The sequence below is a fragment of the Ursus americanus genome, chromosome 24, assembly GCF_024610735.1.
Source record: "Ursus americanus isolate L20-20 chromosome 24, mUrsAme1.1.p, whole genome shotgun sequence".
Taxonomy (NCBI): Eukaryota; Metazoa; Chordata; class Mammalia; order Carnivora; family Ursidae; genus Ursus; species Ursus americanus.
The window spans coordinates 31081243-31103030 of record NC_142150.1 but is presented as its reverse complement, the minus strand read 5'-3'; the positions used below and the strand labels follow the sequence as shown (position 1 = coordinate 31103030).

The 21788-nt window shown below is 44.5% G+C and overlaps 1 protein-coding gene across 1 annotated transcript in view; it reads right to left on the bottom strand.

The window, feature by feature from the left end:
* The window catches only part of CSTPP1 (centriolar satellite-associated tubulin polyglutamylase complex regulator 1), a 180908-nt gene that overhangs the window by 20355 nt on the left and 138765 nt on the right, over positions 1 to 21788 (bottom strand). Inside the window, exon 4 of the mRNA XM_045786554.2 lies at positions 926 to 1010. Within this exon, the coding sequence (XP_045642510.2) occupies positions 926 to 1010 (85 nt within the window). The remainder of the gene's footprint in view (positions 1 to 925; positions 1011 to 21788) is intronic.

The window sequence follows — 21788 nt, the reverse complement described above, 5'->3', positions numbered from 1 at the left end:
GATTTCCCATCTGCTCCCTGCCCCCATCATGCCAGCCTCCTCCATTGTCAACATCCCGCAAGGCACCAGAGTGGACGTTTGTTACAGCCGATGGACCTACACTGTCGCATCATTGTCAGCCGCAGTCTGTACTTTACCCTTCACTCCTGCTGCTCTGTATTCTATAGCTTTGGACAAATGTATAAGGACACGTATCCGTCACAAATAGTACAATACAGAGCATTTTCCTAAAAACTCTCTTTTCTGGCAATTTCAGACAACGCAATTTTTGAAATCCTTCCATTTGCCACCTTAGCTCAAATTCCGTGTTAAGGAAAAGTTAACGAAGGCCTAGTCCAACGACCTCATTTGGTTAAAAATGTGAATGACTGTGAAACCAAACCCAGAGATTAGGGGCTTCTAAACTATTTCTGCCAAGTCTTCCTGGTTCGGAACTAATCTTGAAAACCTTCTTTTAGCAGAAATCATACGATTTATCCTTCCCTCAGATGGACCTTCTCGCCTTCTTGTCTTCCCAGGCTCCAGCCTCAATCTGCTCCTTCACTGGTCGCTGCCAACTCTTGTCCCTTCTCTTCTCAGAATGTCCTCTAGAGGCTTCTGTGTGTGTGAGTGTGTGTGTGTGTGTGTGTGTGTGTGTGTGTGTGTGTGTTTGCCTCTTCATCTCACCACCCCTCAACTCTATCTGCAGACCCGAAGGCTCCCCACAGAAACCACAAAGGATCATTTGGCTTCCCTTTGGAAATGGCAGAAAGTGAGTATTGTGATTTGGGGCGAATCCTAAATAGACCCCCCTCCAAATGCCAGTTTCTCCCTAATGGTTTTTTATTCTTCCTAATGGTTTGTTTGTTTGTATACATTTCAGGTTTCTCTAAGGAGCCCTGGCGCACTGAGGGCTGAGCTGGCTTCTAGAGCCCAGGGGACATACCTGGCTGCTTTCTGAGTGAGCTCCAGCGGGAAATCCGGGCACAGCAATTGCAGCAAACAGTGATACTCTCTCATGGTCAGCAAATCTGAAGATGAAATGGAGAGGAACACATTAGATCTCCGTGTGGGGAAAGCACTGTTCTCTCTTTGGCCAATTCCTGGGTTTCAGACCTCGTTTCGATAGAGTCGCTCTTACAAAGGTAAGTCAGTGCTATGGGTGAGCTAGCTGCTAACCTCTGGGGGTGAGATTCTAAGATCACTGTTCCTACAAAGTTTTCCTGGGTGGAAGGTACCCAGCTACAACATTTTGGCTAAAGGGGCTTCACTGGTTTGAAAAGTGGTTGGGCGAGAAGGGAACAAGAGGGGTACCCTGATCAGCCTTCTTGGTTTGGTTTTCTTTGTGTATGAAAATCCGCAAGAACGAGTCGTTTCAAAGCGGGTTAAATCTGCTGAAATTCTCTGGCATGGTACCATTCACCACAACATGCCCAAAGACCATCCGCAGAATATCTGGAAGCACTCCTAAGGCAAACTCAGTCTTGCAATATATGGAGAAGAATACATCATAGCAACCCGCAGACCTTATTACTCTGTCATCCGGGATTGCACACGAATCTAGTCATTCTGTTACAGGAAGCCAAGACAAATGTTCAAGATACACAGTCAAGGCAACCAAATGATTCCTGACATACAGAAGCAGTGCTCTGGGAGAGATGAGCCAGGATGAGGCTCTGTTCGCCCATCAGAAAACCCAGAGAGACAAATCTCGGGATCCCGAGGGAGAGGAGATACACTGATGTGTAAAGGTTGTTTTGCTACTGCATGGACAAAAGCCAAAAGGCTTTAGATCGGCCAGGCGGCAGCAATCCACAAGTATTCTGTATACCAAAGCATTTCACATATGGAAGGAAAAGCTAATGGTAAAGCAAGCGCAGGCAACCTGGAAGCCATCCTAACTGGGAGAATGAGTGAGAGAAGGGAATCCAGAGGGCATGGCCACATTTGGGGAATGAAGATGATGATCACAGGCACTTGGTTTCTTTGGACCTAAGTTAGCCCAAGCCACAGGAATCCAGATCTCCTGCCCTGCTAGTTTGGTTGATGCTTTTCCAAGATAAAAACCCCAAATCTCCAGGGAGAGGCCTGGGCTCCTACTACTTTTTCATCAAAGCTCAATTCAAGGTGGGGGTAGAGAGTTAGACTAACCACATGGCCAAAGTCAGGGACACCAAAGCAACAGACTCAGCGTCGATGTGGGTCAAAGGATCAAGATGGCTTTTGCGGCCTTCGTCTTGGCCACAATGGGGTGTGCACTTTCCTCTCCTCACTTGCCTGACCTCGGGCACAGCCTAGTCGGAGGTTTTGTTCTTCAAAGGACGGAGGAAGAGCCACTCATGGTCTCAGAGATTTGAGGTAAGGGGCAGGAAAGGTGAAGGGAGGGGAGAAAAGCTATTGAGTCTAATGGGTTCCCACATTATTCTCACTCCAGAACTCCCTGTATAAAGAGGAGGGATTTCTGGCAGGAAGTAAATTCAGACATACCTTGGAGATACTGTGGGTTTGGTTCAGATCCCCACAATAAAGCAAATATCTCAATAAAGTGAATCAAATGAATTTTTTGGTTTTCCAGTACATGTAAAAGTTATGGTTACACTAAACCATAGTCTACTAAGTGTGCAATAGCATTATGTGTTAAAAAAAAAAAAAGGACACACCTTAACTTAAACATACTTTATTGCTAAAAAATGCTAACCATCATCTGAGCTTCCAGCAAGTTGTAATCACTGATCACAGATCACCATAACGATAAGGAGAAGGTTTGAAATATTTTGAGAATTACCAAAACATGGCACAGAGACATGAAGTGAGCAAATGCTGTTGGAAAAATGGTGCTGATCAACTTGCTCAATGCCAGGTTGCCACAAACCTTCAATGTGTAAAAAATGCAATGTCGGAGAAGCACAAATGTGCTGCAAAGGAAGGTTCTATCTTTGAATTGTCAGTGCTTTCCTAGGTTAAGGTATGGCGGACGTATCTGATACCATTCTTGGGGGTCCAAATGTTTCACAGAAATCCATATTTGTCCCCCCAAATTACCTACAAGATATCCTTGGGAAGATAAACTGGTAAAGGAAAATGAGAAGCCCAGAGAACTATTTAACTCTCATATTTAACCAAGAAAGACAAGGTTGGGCATCAATCTCAGCCTCCTGGTTTCCAGACCCTCAGCTCTCTCTAGTTTCTTGATGATATTATAACTCATGTACTTCAAATACTTGCTTCCAAGGACAGAAGAATGATTTATAAAGATTATTCTGTATTTCTCTAATGAACAACAGCTCTTGGAAAAACTAAATACATCAGAATAACAGAATGCACCCTGTTCACCACTTCTAGAACTTGAATTTCCTAAATGTAAAATGAGGAAGATAGATAAATAGATGAATGAAAATCCAGGCAAATAGAGAACTTTTGCCAACTTCATCACGGAAGACAGTTCTTTTCTTTTTTTAAGATTTTATTTATTTATTTGAGAGAGAGAGCACGAGTGGGAGGCAGAGGCAGAGGGAGAGGGAGAAGCAGACTCCATGCTGAGCAGAGAGCCCTGCTTGGGCCTTGATCCCAGGATCCTGAGATCATGACTGGTGCCGAAGGCAGACACTTAACCGACTGAGTCACCCAGGTGCCCCAAAGACAGCAGTTCTACTTCTATTCATGTAATGGCTGGATAATATCAAGGCTACATCATTTTGAGGGAGAGGCATCTGCTACTTGGAGACACTCCTCAGTTGTGTAGTGGGTATTTGGGAGAATGGTGAGTGATAAAACTTGTTCCCAAATCAGAACATCGATGAGCAAATAGGAGCTGTCCCCATCCTGCCCCTCAGGCTAGGGTTCAAATCTCAGCTCTGCAATTCCATGGTTATGCAACCTTGGGCAAATTGCTCAATCTCTGTAAATCTTGGTTTCTCATCTGTAAAATGGGAATGATGATGCTTACCTTTCAGGGTTGAAGTCAAGATTAAAAGAGATGATGTCTAAAGTAGTTAGCAGAATGTCTAGAACATAGTAACACCAAACAATGGGGGATATTTTAGTTCTGTTATTAAATCCTGGGGGCAAAGATGGGAGAGAAGAAAAGGAAGGTGTTCTCTGCTGAGTTTAAATGCTTAAACACCAGGAGTGGTCTGCCTTGAGAATTCTCTGTCAGGTTGCCTAAGCCAAATCTGCTTGGTTTTTTAAATTTTTTTTTATTTTTTTTAAAGATTTTTAAAAATTTATTCATTTGGGAGAGAGAGAGTGCACCAGCAGGGGGAAGGTCAGAGGGAGAGAGAGAAGCAGACTGCCCACAGAGCAGGGCTTGGTCTCAGGACCCCGGGACCACGACCCAAGCCAAAAGCAGATGCCCAACCAACTGAACTACCCAGGCACCCTTGAACCAAATCTGTTTTTATATACTCTTTTGCAGTATTCATTTGTTTACTATTACCATGGGCCTCCTCAGCTCCGGGCACTGTGTCACAGCAACGAACAACCCAGCAGTCTCCCCAGCTCCTGAGGCTTACACTCAGACCCTAGTTAACCCTAAATGCCTACTTTGGGCCCTCTAAGAGCTCTCCAAGATCTCAAAGGCCCTTCAGGCAACCCTTTGTGCCTCAGGAACAACGGTAATAAGACTGAATAGTTGCGGAGCCTTGAATGAGCTCACTTAACCTTCACAACAACCTTATGAAGGAGACTCCATTATTCCCAGTCCCGCTTCACAGATAAGGACATGGAGGCTTAGAGAGATGAAATACAGTTGGCCCTTGAACAATGTGGGGTTAGGGACACCGACTCCCTGTGCAGGCAAAAATCCCTGTATAACTTTTGACTCCCCCCAAAACTTAACTACTGATAGCCTGCTGTCGACTAGAAGCCTTACTGCTAACAACCAACTTACATTTTTGTATGTATTCATATACTGTATTCTTACAACAAAGTGAGCTAAAGAAAATGATATTAAGACAATCATAAGGAGAAAATACATTTACAGTACTGTATTGAAAAAAAAATCCACACACAAAGGAACCTGTGCAGTTCAAACCCATGTTGTTCAGGGGTCACTGTCATCAATCTGGTGAGTGAGAAAAGAAGGGTCCAGAGTCTGGGGACAGGAAGGGAACATGGTTTCCCAGAGCAAAAGCCTAGGCTGGGAGGGAAAGATCGGGGTGTGAGAGCTGAGTGGGCTTAATACTGACAGGCAACATTTTCTGAGCACTTACTACAGGCCAGGCACTGTTCTTGCGAGGGTTTTCCTATGTCGTCTCATTTAATCTTCACTATGCTTAGCCCATTTCACAGACACAAAAACCTCAGGTCATGGATGCTTAAGAGGTAGAAGTGGAATTCAAACTCAGGGGGTCTGGCTCCAGCGTTTACCCAACCTACATTCTCAGCACCTTGATCTTATCAGCCGTAATGTGTGAAGGCTTAAGAGCTTGTTTTTCCCTCCAAACAAACTGCAGGAACTAAATAGCTCCAGGTGAACTGGATCAAGGAGACAATTCAAGTGAACTGGGATTTTTTCATGTAAGAAATTTAGTCTGAAAGGTTCTAATTACTGTCAACAGGAAAGACTGTAGCACCAGCAGCAAAGCCAGCGCTGGGCCAGAGGCCACGGGAGGGTGGGGGGCTGAGTGCACCTGTGCTGCTGGTGGGGCCGCCATTTCCCAGCCCCGCCCACCTGCCCCCTGCTCTTCCTCCTGGCAGGTTCAGGGAAGCTAAGCGGTATGTACCAACAGATGCCTTCTCCGAAGGAGTCCCACATCCCCAACTAGGAAAGCTTCAGCCAGCAGGTCCTGAAAGCTCCAAGGCAAAGGCACAAGAAGGCTTTGGTGTAAGATCAAAATGAGAACGCTCTCCACAGATTGGTGCCTTTCTTTCTGTGGGTGGTCAGAGCTGTTAAACTTTCTTATTCTCCACATTGTAATAGTCCCATTGACTATGTGCCTGGCTCTGGACCAGAGGTATTTATGTCCTTGATCCTCTCCTTTCCAGACACAGTACGGTGTAGCACCGTGGCTCGTAGCATGGACTTCAGAGTTATCCTGCCAGGATCCAAATCCAAACTTTGCCACTGACTTCAGATTACTTGGCCTTTAAGCTCTCTGTGCCTCGGTTTCCCCACCTATAAAATGAGGATAATGATAGTACTACCATGATATAGTTTTTTTTTTAAATAAAGATTTTATTTATTTGTCAGAGAGAGCACAAGCAGAGGGAGTGGCAGGCTCCTGCTCAGCAACGAGCAGTTAATTACCTTTTCAAGGAAACAGAGCCAGTCAGAGGAGGGAGAATGGTGATTCAGACCTAAGCCTGTCTAGCTCCAAAGGTCCTTCAAGTACTACTCCAGCAGGTGGGATCCAGCTGGTTTGTGGACGACTTCTGATGGTAGGACTGTTCACACCAGCTGACTGACAGACTTTCTATCGAAGAGAAACATGCAGATACCCTCCAGGTGGGCCACATTAAATTGCACAGGGCAGCTGTATTAGTGCAGAGCCCAGACTTTGTAACCGGACGACCTGGCTTCAAAGCCCAGCTCCACTAGTTAACCACCAGTATGATTTGGACAAGTTACACAATTTCTGTGAACCTCGATTTCCTGTTCTTAGAAATGTGAATAACCACAGTGTTGTAAAAATCAAATAAGGCAATTTATAATTTTAAACACGTTTTAAAAGTAACCTCTACCCCCAATGTGAGGCTCGAATGCACAACCCCAAGTTCAAGAGTCACATGCGCTACTGGCTGAGGCAGCCGGGCGCCCAAGGCAGTTGAAACAGAAGGCACTTTTCTGAAAAAATTTTCGAAGTGCTCAATAAATGGTTGGATTATTTTATAATTATTAACTGATTAAAACTTGAAGTCCTGAAATTAAGGAATCGTTAGACTTAACTTAAAGCCCTTAGCGCAAGGCCTGGCACATTGTAGTAAACACTCGTTAGAGGAATGAATGAATAAAAACATGCATGACATAGTGACCCAGAGGAACATTCAGAGGGACCAATTTCTGGTCACTGTGAGTACACAGATGGGAACTCTCCAGGACAGGAGGCATGTCTACAAATTTAGGGACGTGAGGAGATGCTAGGAGCTGTAAAGTGCTGAAAATGGGAAATGTCTGTTCGGTAGGTACCACAACTCTCGGCGAACACACTACATCCTGGCAGGCGGATGATATTCCATGGGCTTGCTGACTCCTAGCACCTTCTTATCAAGTGCTCAAACCAGTCAGCTTGCATATTTGTTTTCATAGGAATATATCACCAATTTTATCATGAAAATCAGAGGAAGCCTAGAGTTTACTTCATATTAACTCACTTTTCCACTGTTACAACTCTAGTTAATGTAGTTTTCAGGATAACCAGCCCTGGCTCAGAATATTCTTTTGTTGGTTATCTCCACCCTAACCCTAGAGGGTAATAGGTGAGGTTGTTTTGGCAAAGAAAATGAATCTAATCGAAATTAATTGGTGCCCAATAATCAGGGCTAACTTGTTCTCACCTCCTTCTTTCTTGGAAAAGAAGGATGAAGATCTTCTCTTGTCTTCTCTACATCTGGTCTGCCTTCTCGCTGTGGAAACTCCTGACTCTGAAGCTCCGTGGGGGCAGCTTAGTCATCTCTACATCCTCCTTGAAGACCACCATGTGTGCCCACACATTTGCTCAGAAGAACTGTGGTTGTAGACTCAGATGCCTCTGCCCTTCCTGAGAAATGGTGCCTTTTCCAGGGTCAGAGTGGTGTCATTCAAGGAGACCAGTGGAAGAGTGCCAGACAGAAGGAACTAGGGCCATATCTTTGTCCCTTACTCAGAGAAAGCCTTTCCCAAAGCTGAAATCAAGTGTTTTTAGTCTGAAAGGATGGGGGATGAAGAGGGGTTTAGTCTGAATTTATTTGTGTGAGTGCCTGCATGTTAATGGCTGGGGGAGCTTGTGCCAGGACAAGAGCTAGAGATAATGAAATGCTACCAAGCCATGGGGAATCCCAGTGGACTGAACAACCCCTAGTTGGTTGGCTGCATAATCGCAATGGGAGGCCACAGAGGCCAGAGGACACCACAGCCCATGAGTGGACTCTCCAATTTTCAGTTGCAATTGTTTTTATGTTCTTTTATGCAGGGCTTGTGAATGCTCATTCTAAATGGCACTCACCCTCAGCCAGCCTGCTCTGCCAAGAGATGCTCGGAAGGACATGGATAGTTTGGGGCATGACCACACCGCCCCTTCCTACCCCCAGCACCCTGAGGCTTTGGGACCAGTCCGCAGCTGAGTAAATACTTGTCAGTGCTACTCTGTGGGGGGGGGGAGGGAGTGAGGGAGAGTGGGGAGGAGCGGAGAGGAAGGAGGCAAGACTAAGACTATCTGACAGCTTCACTCTCCATGTAGCATGTGGTCCCACAAGTCACAGGAAGATAGCTAACAACCTAGAGCCATGTTCCCGTCAAGCAAAGCCCCAGAAGAAGAGCTGGCTGTGTTCTTAAATTTTGACTTTTTTTTGATGGCACTGTTGTTTTATATTATGAATGGAGGGAAATGATCATTAGTTCACCGAAAGGGAAATGTTTTTACGAAAGGAATGAGAGGCACTGGCTTCCATCGACACCTATCGGGTAAAGTAGCTGGGCTGTTATTAACACTGTCCTTTGCCACCCCATTACTCCCCAGAGCACGTTTAGTGCGTTTAAATGGGGGCAGAAAGCCAGATTCTTTCCTTCTTTCTTATGACTAAGCCCAACACCAAGGGACTCTTTCTGTTTGACCAGTAGATGCATTCTAGGCAAAGTATTAAATCAAACATAGTGACAATTACATGACAATTTTGAGAAAGAACAAAAGAGACTCCCCAGGAATTGTTTATATTATCAAAGATTTAAAGAAATGTGAGCATTTCTAATCAGGGTCTGAAAATTCTTCCACAGGGATTGTGGTTGGCACATCACGGCCGTCTGCTCTGGTGGTTAGGGTAAACCTGGGCCATCCCTAGCTCCCACCATGGGACTGAACCAGAGGTCTGCTCTGATCTGATAAGAAGTGCCCACAACACGTTAGACCCTCTCTTCTGTCTATCACGATGGAGCTGTTGGGAGTTCGAGGACCAAGGCAAGGCATGGTCCTAGAGAGGATGCCGTCTTCGACAGCTTTGAGGACATGAACCACAGTGGGCTGCGCATGGCCAGGGCGGGCAGCCATATGGCATTGTGGAAGGAGGCACCAGTGCCAGGAGAAACGAAAGCCTCTCTCCAGCAGCAACAGGGCTGGCCACTCTGGCACGAGCACAGTCTCCTGACAATTTATTGAGGAAATGGGAGGCAGCTTTGGACACCAAACTGTGCGGCAGGATCTTGGCACCATAAGCTCTCGGAGGCCCCAGCAGCTTATCAGGGAAGCTATTTCAAGCCTAGTATCTGCACCCATTCACATCTTAATTAGAGACCAGCAAGGCCAGCTCTACCAGGTGTTGCTACTTTACGTTTCTGTTGGAAACAGGAAGATGGGAAGTGCTCCCTGAAACAGAGACTTCAGAGCCAAGGTGTAATTCTCACGCAGGAGGAAGCAAGTGCTGTCTCAAACACCTGTGACCCAAACCTGTTCTGAGCTGAATGGAAATGGTTAAAGAGGCACAAGAGGTGAGGTGGGGATGGCACTTCGGTCCCTCCTCATGGTAACTGGAGGTGACAGGAAACGTCCTGCCCTCTCAATGGTGGTGTATCTGGAAAACCTCACTCAGTCTTTGAAAAAGAGGCAGTATTTTAAATTTCCTTACATGGGTTTTTATGACCAGAATGAGGGTTTTCGTGTTGTTTTGAAAGGGGAAATGTCTGTTCTCCCACGGACACATGTTATGACATAGAGAAAAGAATTCAGCCTGAGCTCTGCAAAGAACTAAGCCCATCACACTGGGTATAACTCTTCTGGGCCTCCATTTTCTCGCTTTTAAATAAGAAAGATGTAGTATGTGAGGGTTGAAAAAAATTTAAAACAGATCAACATTTTTTCAGTGGAAGTCTTATAAGGAAACTCAATGTATAATGCAGATAGAAACAAAGCCTTTAAAAAAAGATTTTATTTATGTATTTGAGAGGGAGAGAGCATGAGTGGGGTGGGGTGGGGGGCAGAGGCAGAGGGAGAAGTAGACTTCCCACTGAGCAGGGAGCTCAACGTGGGGCTCAATCTCAGGACCCTGGGATCATGACCTGAGCTGAAGGCTTAACCCATTAAGTCAACCAGGTGCCCCAAACAAACCCTTTCTTACCCAACCTTCTCCTCACCTGGCCTAGAGGTGCAAGGGATGAAGTGGCTGGGAGAGAAGGCCTGAGACACTGCTTTAAAACTCTAGGGCTCTCTGGAGGGTGGTTTGAAAAGCCCTGGCTCTAACCCCTAAGTGGGTCTTACCCACTCACCCCTAAGTGCCTGTGTAAGTAGTGCAGCCTCCCGGATCGGTCAACCAGGATCCGAATCCCAGGTCTTCAGCTAACTAGCCATGTGACACTTAGAGCAAGCCACTTAGAAATAAGAGTGACTATTAATACTACAGCCAATGACAACAGTGGGCACAATGCTGATACTAATCGTGAAGACTTTTTGAGAAGATTAAAATAGATGATTAAAAAAAGAGAGACTGGGGACGCCTGGGTGGCTCAGTCGGTGAAGCGTCTGCCTTTGGCTCAGGTCATGATCTTGGGGTCGTGGGATCGAGTCCCGCATCGGGCTCCTTGCTCTTAAAAAAAAAAAGACTGCTAGCTACGCTGGTGGTAAGCATAGCATAATGTACAGAAATGTCAAATCACTATGTTGTACGCCTGCAACTAATGTCACATTGTGTGTCAACGATATGCAAATACGAATAATTAAAAAGAGAGATAGTAAATTTAAAGTGCTAGTATATGGCCCAGGGTAAGTATTCGGTAAACAGTACCTGCTCTTGTTATCACTCTCCTGCTTTTGAGGCACACAGGTGGGATGGCACCTGCGTAACAAAAGGCACGATTCATCCAAGGCCTCCAGCTCCAGCCAGTGGGCGGCTAAAACAATCTTATTCCTTATCTCGTGTTTATTTGATCTTGCCTTTGTTCTTATTGGTGAGAGAATAACAGACTTCCTGCCTGAAGGCAGGTGCACACCACTTTCCTTGAGAGTCCGTGCACTGCCAATCCTCTATCATCTCAGACTGAAAGCACTGATGAGTCATATTTATAGAGAGACTGTATAATCATGAAAACCATTTTCATACGCATTATCACTTTTGATCCCCATAAGAACCGTGAGAGGCGGGGAGAGGAAAATGGTATTGTTCCCATTTTTATAAACAAGGGAAATGAGCCTCAGTGAGGGACAAAATCGCCAAGTAAATGGTAGAGCCAGGGTCTAAGCAAGCCTTCTCTTTCCAGGTCAAGGCCTCTTTCCACTACATGGGCCGGTTCCTTATGATGCCCTTTCTTTCTTGCTTTATGGACAATGGGAACTTGGTCTGCTTTTATGTCTTCTGTGGAGGAAGAACAGCCAGCACAGTGAATTCCATAATGAGAACGCAGTAAATGTTAGCTGCAGCTGCTGTTATTGTTAGTATTACTGTTAATATTTAAATCTGCTACCAGATAGTTCACCTCTTTCTCTCACCCTTCTCCTAGGCTGGCTCCTAGGGTCAGATGTGGTCTCCCTAGCTCCCAGATTCCTTGCTGCCCCCAAAACAAAATGACAGACTCTTTCTATTTTAGGTGACTTGCTGCTAATCTCTATAAGAAAATAGAGAAGGGAACAACGAAAATAATAAACATTTGAAGCCTTTACAGGCCTGTATCTGCAATTTTAACAGGACTGAACACAGATTAGCAAGAGAAAAGTATATTTAATGTACACACAGAAATGCTTCCAACTACCTTTTTCCTTTCCCATTTAAAATCAGGCTGACGGGATGCCTGGGTGGCTCAGTTGGTTAAGCGTCTGCCTTCGGCTCAGGTCATGATCCCAGGGTCCTGGGGTCCAGCTCTCTGCTTGGTGGGGAGTCTGCTTCTCCCTCTCCCTTCACCCCTCCCCCCCAGCTCGTGCTCTCTCTCTCCTATAAATAAATAAGTACATAAATAAATAAATGAATGAATAAATAAATAAAATCTTTTAAAAAGTCAGGCTGACAGTTGGGATGGAATTTTGTTAATATTAATTAATATTATTATTTTTAGGTAATCTCTACACCCAACGTGGATCTTGAACTCATGACCCTGAGATCAAGAGTCACACGCTCTACTGACTGAGCCAGCCAGGTGCCCCTGGGATGGAATTTTAAAAAGCTATCAGCAAAACTGATGACTTGTCTGAGAAAGCAAGCCACAGAAAACAAAAAACCAACAAAAGTATTTCTCTGGGCTTTCCACCGTCCAAAGTAGCCATAGAATAAATAGGAAGTGGAACAGATTATGCATTTGATTTGCTTAAAACGCATTTTCCTTCTCTTCTAAATAAATATAAAAAGAAGCAGTGGCTAACAGAGTTACTCACTAAGAGCAAGTTGAACCAAGACAGACTAAAAATAAACAATCTAAGTCCCCGGTTCTCGACGATCGTGTGAGTAGGGGAAGGCTGTTGCCAGCATGTAGGCGTATTTATAAAGACCACAGCCTGTTCTCTCGTCAGAATCCACTAACTTCCACCAATGATGACGGATTTATGGCTACCCATCAACTAAAAAAATAGACTTAAGAAACAAAAACAGAAGAAACCAGAAAGAGGGCTGGATATAGATAAACACATACATCTCTTCAGATGAATCCACCTTTGTCTTTCCTGCTGTTTTCTGTCTTTTGTGGGCATATATAATGTACCCTATCTATAATTATATGTATATGTGTGGCTACGAGAAAGACGCAGCTAGAGACAGAAGAGTGCCTGACTTTTTTTGGGACTGGAAATGGCACTGGGATGGGAAGGAAATTGACGTTAGCAGTTACTGTTCCTTAAAGCCATCAGCTTTGTTTTTCAAAGTATGGTTTTCCTGGTACAAGATTCTTTGCCTGTAATGTGAGTGAATCACTCATCTTATTTTAATAAAAATGTGAACCAAATGATAGTGGCTCTGCATCCTGGGAAAGGACACAATGGTCAGGCTTTCTGAACCCTGATCCTTATCTCTCAGTGGGACTGGCAGGCATACAGAAAGAAAAGAAAAAGATGAAAAATATTCCAGTGGCATCAAAGGATGGACCCACCCAATTTCTTCCATGCACGACTATTCTAAAAGACAAAGTCTGGTCTTACTCACAGGGGTCTGGACAAGGTGCCTGGTTTCCTCATGGGTGGGTGGCCTTCAACTGGACACCAGCTCCTTGGGTCTCAGTTTCCTCTTCTGCCATGCCTCATGTATAAGTGATCAGGGTCGATCGGACTAAGTTAAATAGACTTCAAAGTATTTAAGATTGTATACCCTTTTGACCTTTTGAATTTTGTCACCTTCACGGCACCTGGGTGGCTCAGTCAGTTAAGTGGCCAGCTCTTGATTTCAGCTCAGGTCATGATCTCAGGGTCCTGGGATCGAGCCCCTTGTTGGGCTCTGTGCTTAGCCAGGGTGTCTGCTTGTGGATTCTCTCTCTCCACTCCCTCCACCCCTTCCCGGCTCACGCATGTGCGCGAGCACACACACACACACACACACTCTCTCTCTCTCTCTCTCTCTCTCTAAAATAAATAAATAGGGGAGCCCGGGTGGCTCCAATGGTTAAGTGTCTGCCTTCGGCTCAGGTCATGATCTCCAGGTCCTGAGATCAGGCCCCATATCAGGCTCCTGACTCAGCAGGGAGTATGCTTTTCCCTCTACCTCTGCCTTCCCCCCACCCCCCTGCCCTGTCCTCCCCTCAGTGCTCTCTCTCTCTATCTCAAATGAATAAATAAAATCTTAAAAATAAATAAATCTTTGAATTTGGTCACCTTCATGTATAACCCACTTGAAAAATTAAGAGAACAAAAGTATAAGCCCTGGGAAGGCATCAAAGAGTCTTAAAAAAAGCATAACAATTCAGGATTATTTTTAAAATTGTGAACTGTCTCAGTAATCCTCAGGGTTCTATTTGAGTCTAAGAATCTAGGATTCTTTCATTGTAATTCTCTGTGGTTGAGGCAGGGGCACAAAGAACAGGTAGGGCATGATGTGAATACAGGTAGCATGGAACTTGCTAGAGGAGTGGGAATGTCTGCGTCCATGTTATCGCATTCTAGTGTAGCACGCGTGGTAGCTAAGAACATGAGGTTTGGAATTAAGACGGGCCTGGGTTCAAAATGCCTCTATTATTTCCTAGGTGTGTGGCATGGGCAAAATTCTCTGAGCTCCAGTGTTTCATCTATACAACTGGATAACACTTCCTCTTTCTCAGACTCTGTACGATGGGGACCCCTGCTATTGGTCCCACTGCATCTCCTTCGACTCATTTCTTGCTCAGACCATTCCAGCCACACTGGCTTTGTATTCCTTGAAAATGTCAAGCATGCTCATGTCTCAGGCTTTCATATCCTCTCCCTTCTGCCCCGAATCCCTGTAGAGCTCTTTCCTCCTTCAGGTCTCTGCTCAAATGCCATTATACAATAGTAAGGCCACCTCTGGCCATAGTATTTAAAACAGCAGAGCTCCCCCTACTCCCTGTCTCATTTTCCTGCTTGATTTTTCTCCATAGTACCTATTGCTCTATGATCTACTGAATATTTTTTAACTATATTACTTGTCTCCCTACTAGAATGTAAGCTCCAGGAAGGCAAAGAATTTGCCTCCTTTATCACTGTTGGTTCTCAATAAATAACTGTTCGAGGAGCAAGACTGCTCTGATAATTAAGGGAGCTACTGCTTATGAAGTTCTTCACACTCACTGTCTGAGACGGAAATCGGCTGGCAGATTTTGTTTGGTTCGAACTGTATTTTTTTCCCCAGATTTGTTTTGTTTTTATTATTAATTAATTAATTTATTTTAGAGACAGAGTGTTTGGGGAGGGGAGGAGGAGCAGAGGGAAAGGAGGGAGAGAGACAAGCAGACTCCGCACTGAGCATGGAGCCTGACCTGGGGCTCAAACTCACGACCTCGAGATCATGACCTGAGCTGAAATCAAGAGTCAGGCACTTTGATTGAGACATCCAGGTGCCCCTGAACTGTATTTTTTTTTTTAAATTTGGGGCTAAAACATTAGAAAAGTCAAGACATTTCCTACAATACAATCTAGATTCCAGATATCTCTCTTCTAAAAAATCAGAGGACCAGGGGCGCCTGGGTGGCTCAGTTGTTAAGTGTCTGCCTTCGGCTCAGGTCATGATCCCAGAGTTCTGGGCTCGAGCCCCGCATCGGGCTCCCTGCTCGGCGGGAAGCCTGCTTCTCCCTCTCCCACTCCCCCTGCTTGTGTTCCCTCTCTCGCTGCCTCTCTCTCTCTGTCAAATAAATAAATAATATCTTAAAAAAAAAGCAGAGGACCTGCAATAATGGGCCAGCATTCGTGCATGGTCACAACGGGCTGGGGCTGAGACAGAGGCTGCCCTTGTAAGTCGGCCATGGACCTCCTGCAGTGCACTTAATGACCCCCATGCTTCTGACATTACCTGTCTGGTTATTGCTGGCACCTGAATTTTCAACCCCAGATGTAGAATTTCTCTGGAGAAGCATTTACAATAAAGATTTAATTCATGTGACTAAATGAGTTTAAAATGAAAATATATAAACTTAGATGACCTCATAACGTTAGGGGAAAGAGCAAAATAAAAATTGTTGTGTGCAGTATGATCACATCTTTGCTTTAAAAGAAAACAAAAGGAAATAAATTTGCATAGGATAAAGAATGGAATATACCAAAGTGTTAATAACGATGGTCAACTCTACATTTGGGGATTATGGGTGCTTTGTGTTTTCTTACAATCAAAAGAATAAATAAATAAATCGTCCCCCAGATTTAGGGTATGAAAACTATATCTCAATAAACTGGTGGAAGGAAGGAAGGAAGAGAAGGAGGCAGGAAGAGAGGAAGGAAGGGAGCCACCTAGAGAAATGGTCCACGTGGCACCTTCCTTCAGAAATTGATTTCCATGTCCCCATTCTCAGTGGTTCTGTGTTTTGTCTACAACGAAAAGAGGGTGCAAAGCTGATCCTCACATTTTATAATCCTTTATATGCTTCTGGATCTTATTATAATGCCCTTGTTCCTTCTTTATATATGCTCACAGTTCAGGCTCACTGCGGGCACAGTGAAGTTATACATCCCTTCAAATGAGAACAGGGGAGAGAGGAAAAACACTTATCAAAGTCAAAGCTAAAACTGATTAGTTACAGTACCAATAACATCTTATTTTTCTGATTTTTAGTGATATTTATCGATGGTGTTCCTTCCTTTCCACAGCCCAAGATGATCCTCTGTTTCTTCCTGGGAACAATGTGGCTGAGCAGAAGGGAAGGCTGGGGAGACTCGGAGCCCTGCCTTGGCTCGCTGGACTGCCTCACTGGAGCAAGCTACTTACTCTTTAGGCCTTAGTTTCTTCATCTGTAGAATGGAGATAACCATCAAGGGTCTACTTGAGAGCAAGAAGGCCAGATCCAGGATCCTGTGATTCCCAAGGCCCTTTTAAGTTGTGAAGCAGCAGAATGGACTAACTTTCAGTGCTGAGAACAAGAATGGTTTCTCCAGGGGTCTGTAGCCTGCAGGATCGGATTTAATGTATCTAAAACTTAACTAATAGACGACCTCAACTATCTAAATACCAATAAGTCTCTAAGTCTCAAAACAGATGTTACAAAGTTCTCACACACTGAGCTCATGTGGGCAACTTACAGGCTTCCGAGATAAGCTCTGATTAGACTCACAGGTTTAATACACTTGGCCATCTATTTTCTAAGTGCAGCATGGACCAGACACAGTAAACTGGGGGAGGAAAAGGAACTATAATAAGCAGGTGCAAGGACAGCAGTGAGAAAGTAGGCATTCACAGCATGATAGGAACACAAAAGCGGGAAAAAATATTTTAAATGCAATCTGGATGCATTTAGGGTACACTCCAACAAACTCTAAAGGCAATGGTGTTTCCCAGCATAATAATACTTTATATTCATTAAGATGATACTTAGGTGCCAAGATAAATTATATTTAAGAATGCAGGGAAAGGTATTATATGTATATTTAAATATATTTTGAAAAGATTTCAATGTAAATTATATTCAAAACAAAAAAAAATTGTTACCCAAACTTTAATTATAAAGCAGTAGGCTATGAAACTGTAAAACTCTTCCGAGATTTTCTATATTTACTGTCTCTAAGCTATTTATTTATCATTTCTTATACACTGTGCACTGCCTCCTGGTGTTGGTTATGTGTTTTTAAGCCACTTTCCTGTACACTCTTCATCTCATCTAAGTCCTCATAACAGTCCTATTGGATAAACATTGTTGTTCTCTTTTTACTTGCAGACCACAGGGAGGTTAAGTCACTTCCCCAGTTACATAACTAGTGAGAGCATGTTCAGGCTTTGAACCAATGGGTCTCCCTGAATCCAAAGCATGTGCTTTTAAGCATCTCACAACTTATCAATGGTCTGATTATGACACATGGTCTGTTTGTCCCATCGCCACCAACACACCGAGTCTTGAGAATAAGGGCTTGGGATGCCTGGTAAAGCATCTGCCTTTGGCTCAGGTCATGATCCCAGGGTCCTGGGATCGAGCCCTGTGTCGGGCTCCCCACTCCGGGAGCCTGCTTCTCCCTCTCTCTCTGCCTGTCACTCCCCCTGCTCATGATCTCTCTCTCTCTCTGTCAAATGGGTAAATAAAATCTTAAAAAAAACAAACAAACTTAGAGAGAGAGAGTAAGGACTTGATTTTATTTGCTTTTCTATGCCACAGGGACTGGTACATAGTGGCACTCAAAAAATGTCCAACGGATTTTATCTTTAGGTCTCCCTATGTAGATTCCAAACCTTAAAGGCAATATAGTGTATCCCAGTGTTTTTCCAAGTATGAGTCATGGATCATCTGTATCCCAGGCCTACAGAATCCGAATCCGAATCCGAATCCTCAGGGTCAGGGTATGTGAACCTGTGTTTAAACAAACAGCTCGGGTGACTCTTAAAGTTTGAGAACTATTGACCTAGTGGTTGAAAGAACATTCTTTGGAGTTAGTCAATCCCAGCTCCACTACTTCCTAGCTGAATGATCTGGGGCAAGTTAGTTATTTCAATTCTTTGAGCTTCAATTCCATCATCTTTAAATGGGGATAACATAGAGTACCTGGGTGGCTCAGTCAGTTAAGCATCTGCCTTCGGCTCAGGTCATGATCCTGGAGTCTCAGGATTGAGTCCTGCATCAGGCTTCTTGCTCAACTGGGAGTCTGCTTCTCCCTCTGAACTTCCCCCCCCTCATGCTTTCTCTCGCCCACTCTCTCTCTAAAATAAATAAATAAAATCTTTTTTAAAAATGGGGATAACATAAACACCTACCTCACAGGGTCTTTGAGGGATAAAGTTCATTCATTCACCAGGAATTATGGAGCATCTACTGTGTGCCAGATATGGTTTTTTAGGTGTTTAGGGTACACAGGGAACAAACAGACAAACTCCTTGCCCTCATGAAGCCTACCTCAAATTAGAGAAGACAGACAATAAATGATAAACACAACAAACAAAGATAGTATATATTAAGTTAGTGATACCTATAACGGAAAAAAGTAGAGTAGAGCAGATCAAATAGGGAGTGTGACGTGGCAGTGGTGGTACGAGTTTATTCCAGTTTTTTTTTTTAATAATTTCTATGTCCATGGGGCGCCTGGGTGGCTCAGTTGTTAAGCGTCTGCCTTCGGCTCAGGGCGTGATCGCAGGGTCCTGGGATCAAGCCCCACATCAGGCTCCTCCGCTGGGAGCCTGCCTCTTCCTCTCCCACTCCCCCTGCTTGTGTTCCCTCTCTCACCAGCTGTCTCTCTCTGTCAAATAAATAAATAAAATCTTAAAAAAAATAATTTCTATGTCCAATGTGGGGCTTGAACTCATAACCTCAAGATCAAGAATCACATGCTCTATTGACGGAGCCAGCCAGCTGCCCCTTCAATTTTACAGAGAATAATCTAGGTAGGTTTCATGGAGAAGGTAAGACCTAGACAAAGATTTGAAGGAGGTTCAGAAGTAACCTAGGCAGACATCTAAGGGAAGAAGGGAAGAACATTCCAAGCAGAGGAAACAGCCACTACAGAGGCCTCTTAAGGAAGGTGCATGTCTATTGGGAAAGAGGAACAGCACAGAAGCCAGTGTAACTGCAGCCAAGAGAACGAGGGAGAGAGGAATAAGAGATGTGGTTAGACAAATACCTGGGGCCAGTTCATGTATTGGTGTTTAGGCTACAAGTAAAGATTAAACAAGACAGTCATGTTAAACGTTTAGAACAATATATAGCACACAGTAAACATTTATTTTTTAAAAAGCTTTATTTATTTATTTTAGAGAGAGAGAGAACACACACATACACACACACACACACACACACGAGTGGGGGGAGGGGTGGAGGGAGAGAATTTTCAAGCAGACTCCCTGCTGAGCAGGCAGCATGGGTCATGAGATCGTGACCTGAGCTGAAACCAAGAGTCGGACACTTAACCGACTGAGCCACCCAGGCGCCCCTAGCACATAGTAAACATTTAACAGATGGTATCCACATCTGTATTTACATCAATATCTTCTGGTCCCTAAGCAGAGCTAGTCTGGAAGGTCAGGCTACAGGGACTATAGCACGTTTTATGTACTTTGGTGGGGTTATAGAGTCCGTCAACATTTCCCAAAGTATGGGAATCAAATAGATCAAAGGTGATCCCCAGCAGCAAGTAGAGTTGGTTAATTCTCTGCAGGTGTGCAGAAAACTGAACTAACAGAGACACACAAAGTCAACACAGCATCAGTAAAAGATGGAAAGAGTGGGTGTGGATGGGGTGGGCTTGGCTAAAGGCTGAAACCAACAGAAGAGTCATTAGTAACGTAAGAGAAAAAGTAGTGGAGCGTGGAAGCATCACCTACAGCAGTTGAAACATATGCTAATATCAATGAGACCACAAAGTCATGAGAATAATGACTACAAACTGCTGGGGAGTAAGCCAGGGAGCCCAGCAACATGAATACACTTGTACGGGGGGAGAAGACAAATTAAGAGATTCAGGCAAAACTATCCCCTTTCGTGGTGGAGGTTCTTTAATCTTTAATCTCTCTCTCTTGACACTAGGCACTGATCTTGCCCCAACAAGACAAAGGATAACTTCTGAGGAGCTAATACTTCTTGTTTGGGCGAAGGACCTCTGAGGAGATGAGCGCCATGTGCCTGTCAGGCTAAAAGGACAAGTCTTCTCAGTCATCTTGTCTCATAACTGGGCAGGTCAGATCTAAGACACACCTACCCAAACTCCATGGCTCTCCTAACAAAAAGAACTGCAGGGCTCTGGAGCCGTGCAGAAGAATGTGGTCTCTTTGGGACCTGGAGGCAAGCAAGAATGTAAGGAAGGCTGGATCAAGATACCCAGACTGGGCTTTAAATTGCTTTAAATTGTTGGGCCAGGGGCACCTGGGTGGCTCAGTTGGGCAAGCATCTGCCTTCAGCTCAGGTCATGATCCCAGGGTCCTGGGATTGAGCCCCTCATCACATCGGGCTCCTTGCTCAGCAGGGAGCCTGCTTCTCCCTCTGTCTGCTGCTCCCCCTGCTTGTGCTCGCTCTCTCTGACAAATAAATAAATAAAATCCTAAAAAAAATAAATAAATTGTTGTGCCAGTTTCTTCTGCCACCTGCCCTACGAAAGCGACACCAGGCACTGTCCAGTGGAAATCTGGAAGTGGGCATCCTTTGCGGCCTCCATTATGCTAGCTTGGCAAGGAAGAGTGTAGTATTTGGTCTCCATGACCCTGACTTAACCGACTCAAGAGGGAACAGTTTCCTCTGAGTCAGAAGAAATGAAGAGTGACTCAATTTATGTGATCTTTGACTCAATACATTCAATTTATAATTAAAAACATTATCAAAACCAGTATGAGAAACCTTGTATTTTTATTCCATTCCTCAAACCATTTGTCTATCTGCGTCTACCATCTTCTGAGAACAACCACATATTTGGGGAGTTGGGGAGATTTTTTTTTTAAGATTTTATTTATTCATTTGACAGAGAGAGAGAGTACACAAGCAGGGGGAGCAGCAGGCAGAGGGAGAGGGAGAAACAGACTCCTTGCTGAGCAAGGAGCCCGATGTGGGACTCGATCCCAGGACCCCGGGATCTTGACCTGAGCCAAAGACAGACGCTTCACCGACTGAGCCACCCAAGCGCCCGAATTGGGGAGTTCTTAATGGCTCCATTCTTACCTATCTATTGGTTAATAAATATTAAGTGCCAACTGTATTCCAAGGGCCATGCTAGGTTCTGTGGGAAGAGCAACGGATGAGAGAGACAAAAATCCCAATTTTCAGGGAACTTATATTCTAGTATGTGTGTGTGGGTGGAGAGGTAGACAGTGAACAAGGAGATGAATAAAATACTTGCAGAAAGTGATCAGGGCAACGACATGCGCAACACAGGGGTGGTGTGACACGGAGTGACTGAGGGTGGGACGTTAGACAGGGTGGTCAAGGGTAACCTCTTCCGGAAGCCGCCAGTTGAGCTGAGACCTCACCGGAGGAGAAGGAGTCAGACATGCACGGCATCCAGCAAAGGCAGACAGGACGCAGCAGCTAGTGTTTTGCTTGTCACCTGCCTAGTCTGCACACAAATGCTGTTTCTCTGTCACTGGCATGTTACAATCTGCGAAAGAAATTGCTCTGTGAGGCCGGGGAAAGGAATAATAAATATTGAATGAAATGG